The 3928-nt window shown below is 52.0% G+C and overlaps 1 protein-coding gene across 1 annotated transcript; it reads right to left on the reverse strand.

Moving 5' to 3' along the window:
• Positions 1 to 687: 687 nt before the first annotated feature.
• On the reverse strand, positions 688 to 1053 carry LOC105194553. The gene has a single exon (XM_011159530.1). The coding sequence runs from the start codon at positions 1051 to 1053 to the stop codon at positions 688 to 690; it is 366 nt and encodes a 121-aa protein (XP_011157832.1).
• Between the last annotated feature and the right edge of the window lie 2875 nt (positions 1054 to 3928).

Here is a 3928-nt window from a genome sequence, read left to right on the forward strand (position 1 = left end):
CCGTGGAGATGCCACTCTATGGTCTCACTGGTACCCAGCCAGGGTGGAATTTCTATGGCCTCCAGATCCGTCAGCTCCGTCCGGTATGTGAGCCAGGACTGCTCAAGTCGACCCGTGACTCGAGCGTCCCAGTCTGCACCCTGAAGCTACAGGCACTGGAGAAGCAGTTTCGCCCGTATGACCACTGGACACACCCAGCCCACCGGGTCGAACAGCGTGGCAATTTGAGACAAAATTGCGCGCTTTGTTACTGCAGGAGGTGACGGCGGAAACCGCACCTCAAAGTTAAAGACGTCCGTGTGAGGCAGCTACTTCAGGTCCAAGGTTGAGACTGCGTCCGCTTGCTGTGAGCCTCCTGTGATGCGGCGGCTTAGTTGTACCGAGAAGGTCAGCGTGATTGGCAGCCCAGTTGTCCACCACCATTCGCGAGGAGGATAGGATGTCAACAAGTTCCGTCTTAGCAGCTGCCGTTTTCTCGGGTGTGTCTCCCTCCGCAAAAAAATCGTCCACATAGCAATTTTTTTGGAGCAGCTTGGAACCGAGTGGGAAGCGATGCGCCTCCGCTTCGGCAAGGTCCAATAAACAGGCGTTGGCGTGAAACGGTGCAGAGGCGGTATTATATGTCATCGTGAGCAGGCGGTACAAAAGTAACGGCGTCTCGGGTGAGAACCTCCAGAAGATGCGCTGCTAGTCCAAATCCTGCCGGTGTATTAACATCTGGCAAAACATTTTTATCACATTGCAGATGAATGCACACCGGAAGAAGCACCATCTCAACAGCACGACCAACAGATCCTCCTGCAACTTAGGACCAGCATGGAGCCTGGAATTAAGTGAGACGCCCACCGCGTCTTTCTGAGAGCCGTTAAAAACGACTTGAATTTTGCCACTATCCCTTTTAAAAACGGGCTGATGTGGCACATAATAAGCCTGGTTTGTTGCCTCGCTCTCCGGAACCACCTCCATATGGCCGAGGTCGATGTACTCGCGCATAAAGGCCAAGTATGCGGATGCGACGTCGGGTTGTTTGGCAAATCGACATTCGAGACGCATCATGCAGGCCCGCGTCGTCGTGTCGATGCCAGAAAATTGAGGGGTTTTGGAGAAAAGCAGCCGTACAACACAGCGACCCTCTCTGTTGCGAAAGGTCGTCTTCTTGAATCGGTCCCAACACTTCTGGTCGTTCGGCGCCAGCTGATGCACACGCGGGACTCTGTTTCCCAGAACCTGGCCACGGCTTTAGTAAGCTCATGGTCGACAGAGACGTGGTGCACGAAAGTCCTTTAGTTGAGATTGTTGTTTGGTTCTGTGCTGCCCATGAGGACCCAACCGAAAACGGTCTCGTGCGCTATCGGAGCCTCAAAAGGATTTACAGCCTTCCGCACTCCAGGTAGCATAGCGGCACCAAAGACTACCGAGCTGAGGATGCAGCCCACTCTGCTGGGCGCTCCGTAGTGAGGGTCGGCTAAGTGAAGACCGTTAAGATAGCTCCACTTCTCTTGAGGCTTGACTTGCCGTTTGGGCACCAGACTGGAGACTTTCCTCAACACCAGAGCTGAGAACTTAAGTGAAAAATTAGCGTCTTGTTGCGATTTCAGAATGAGTCCGACTCGACTCTGAGCAACGGCATTTGGAGTGCTACCCGTGCCATTCATAATGACGTGAGCGGGTTTGCGCTTCAAGTTGAGCGCCTGGACAACGTACTCCGAAACGATGCATTGTTCTGCGCAGGAATCCAGGAGCACGCGCGCAGTCAGAGACATCCTAGTCTTAGATTGCAAGGTGACTACGGCCGTTGTTAGAAGTTGCTCAGTGCTGCAAGACTCACTAAGAATCTGAGGAGAGCTGGATGTAACATGCGTGGTGGTTTTCCCTGAGGGTTCGGAGAGATGTTGCGTTGTAGATCTGGAATGCTCTCCGTCTTGGTGAAGTTGCGTGTGGTGCAACCCAGCGCACACGAGACACCGCCCTAGAGATTTGCACTCGTCGACCTTGTGACGGTTGCTGAGGCAATTCGTGCAAAGACCTTTGTTAACAGCAAGGTGCTTTCGTTTGCCCTGCGAAAGAGCGACAAAGCCCTTGCACCTGCTGATGAAATGTGGTCCTTGACAGTGCGCACAGGAACCAGGGTCCGAGGACTTCGAACTGTTCGATTTTAAAGAGCAGGAAACTGTTGTATGAACAGCGGTGCTCTTCCCCTTTGGTTGCTTGCCCGAGCTTCCCTGCTGACCGTTAGAAGATTTGACCTTGGAATCTGCTGATTCCTGAGTTACGGCCTTGACTCTGTCCAAGGTCTGGATCCGGTCTTCAAGAAACTTCTTGAAAAGTTCAAACTTCGGGAAGGAACCGTCCTGAAGGGTTTCAACCTGCTTCGCCCAGTCCATGCGTGTTGCAGGAGCTAACTTGGACTTGATGCATTGAATGAACATCATATCCCAGTGTTCAACACGAAGCTTCAGCGACTTGAAGGCGTTTATGCTTTCGTTAGTCGTATTGAGAAGGCCACTCAAATACGCGCTTGTCTCCTTAGCCGACGAAGGCAGCACAAGCAACGCATTGAAGTGAGTGAAGAACCTAAGAAAAATGTTATCGTATTAACTGCAGAGCGACTCCCAAGCAGTAGTAAAATTTTCTCGGGTGACCTCCAGTCCCTTGAGCTTGCCTCCAGCCTCTCCTTCTAGGGAGTTGAGAAGACGCTGAAATTTAATAACCGCGGTTATGTTCGGATCGTTCAAGACAAGCGATTGGAATTTACTCTTAAACCTCTGCCAATCCCTCTGAGTCTCGTCGAATTTCGGGAGCTTGACGCGTTCGAGTTGGAAAGTCGAGGTCAAAACGATTGAACCAGATCTGCACGCAGGTCCACCGCTTAGCACAGGCATCGTTCTCGCGGCAATGCGCTCGGTTAATCACGACTTTGCCGACATATAGGCCGACAACTCTGACTCGTAGAGGTTTTCCTTAAAATATGTGCGACCCTGGAGTTCCTCGGCATGAGGAAAGAGCGCATAATCTCTTGGCTGGAAGTTTTTCCAATAATCTTCAAGCAGACGATCTCACGTTTAATAATTGCTTAGCGTTATGTCCTTTGCTGCCTTTTCTGTTTAGAGGTATTTGCCTAAAAGTTCGCAATCAGCTCGAGGTCACGCTTCTGACGCGCCAAGGTCTCGTCAATTTCCGCACACTCCAACGGCATGATGCAGAAAACAACGCGTGCGCCAGCAGCAAATAACGGCGCGAATAAAAATTAAGGTGTGTATTGTTTCAACACCGTCGCGGAAAGAAAGTATACAAAAGTCCGGTCGCGAACAAATAATGCTAATCGACGGAAAAAGAGTCAGCAAATGTCGCACGAATATCTGCGGATCACGCAAGGAGATAAGACGTTAAATGCGAACGAGCGTTCAATACGAAGCACGCTGTAGCATGCACGTTTGCGGTGTGCGAGCGAGAGCGCTGCATGCTGGAATGCCAGTGGAGAGAGTGAGAGCGACCGATTTTGCACCGTGCTCCGAGCAAGCGAGACACGTGTGCAAGGCGTATAGATGCGTGAAGTGTAAATGCCGGTATCGTCTCTCATTTCGCCGAACCCCTTTTACCAAATTTACGATACTTACGGAGGGGGGGGGTGTGCTCGGGGACGATGTCCACGTATCGCCGTTGGTTCTCCGGTTGCTCCGAGCTCGTTTATGACTCGAGGTTTTTGCGCACCGCTTCCTTTTTAATGTCCTGCTCCACGGTGCGTGCAAGCACGCACAGCAACACGGCGTGAGCGAGAGACCGACTTCTGGTGCTCCGCACAGCTATGTCCTCGCTTCCAGTCAACAGCCTAATGAACCGTGCACTTGCGAGTCCGCAACACACGCAACGCGCCAAAGACGGAGAGTTCACAGGATACACGGAATGTTCGCCGGAGAACCGTGCCGGC

The sequence above is a fragment of the Solenopsis invicta genome, chromosome 6 (genome assembly GCF_016802725.1).
Source record: "Solenopsis invicta isolate M01_SB chromosome 6, UNIL_Sinv_3.0, whole genome shotgun sequence".
Classification (NCBI taxonomy): domain Eukaryota; kingdom Metazoa; phylum Arthropoda; class Insecta; order Hymenoptera; family Formicidae; genus Solenopsis; species Solenopsis invicta.

Excerpts from the sequence above, each read along its gene's own strand:
- LOC105194553 (XM_011159530.1), bottom strand. The coding sequence starts at position 1,053 with ATGCGTCTCGAATGTCGATTTGCCAAACAACCCGACGTCGCATCCGCA.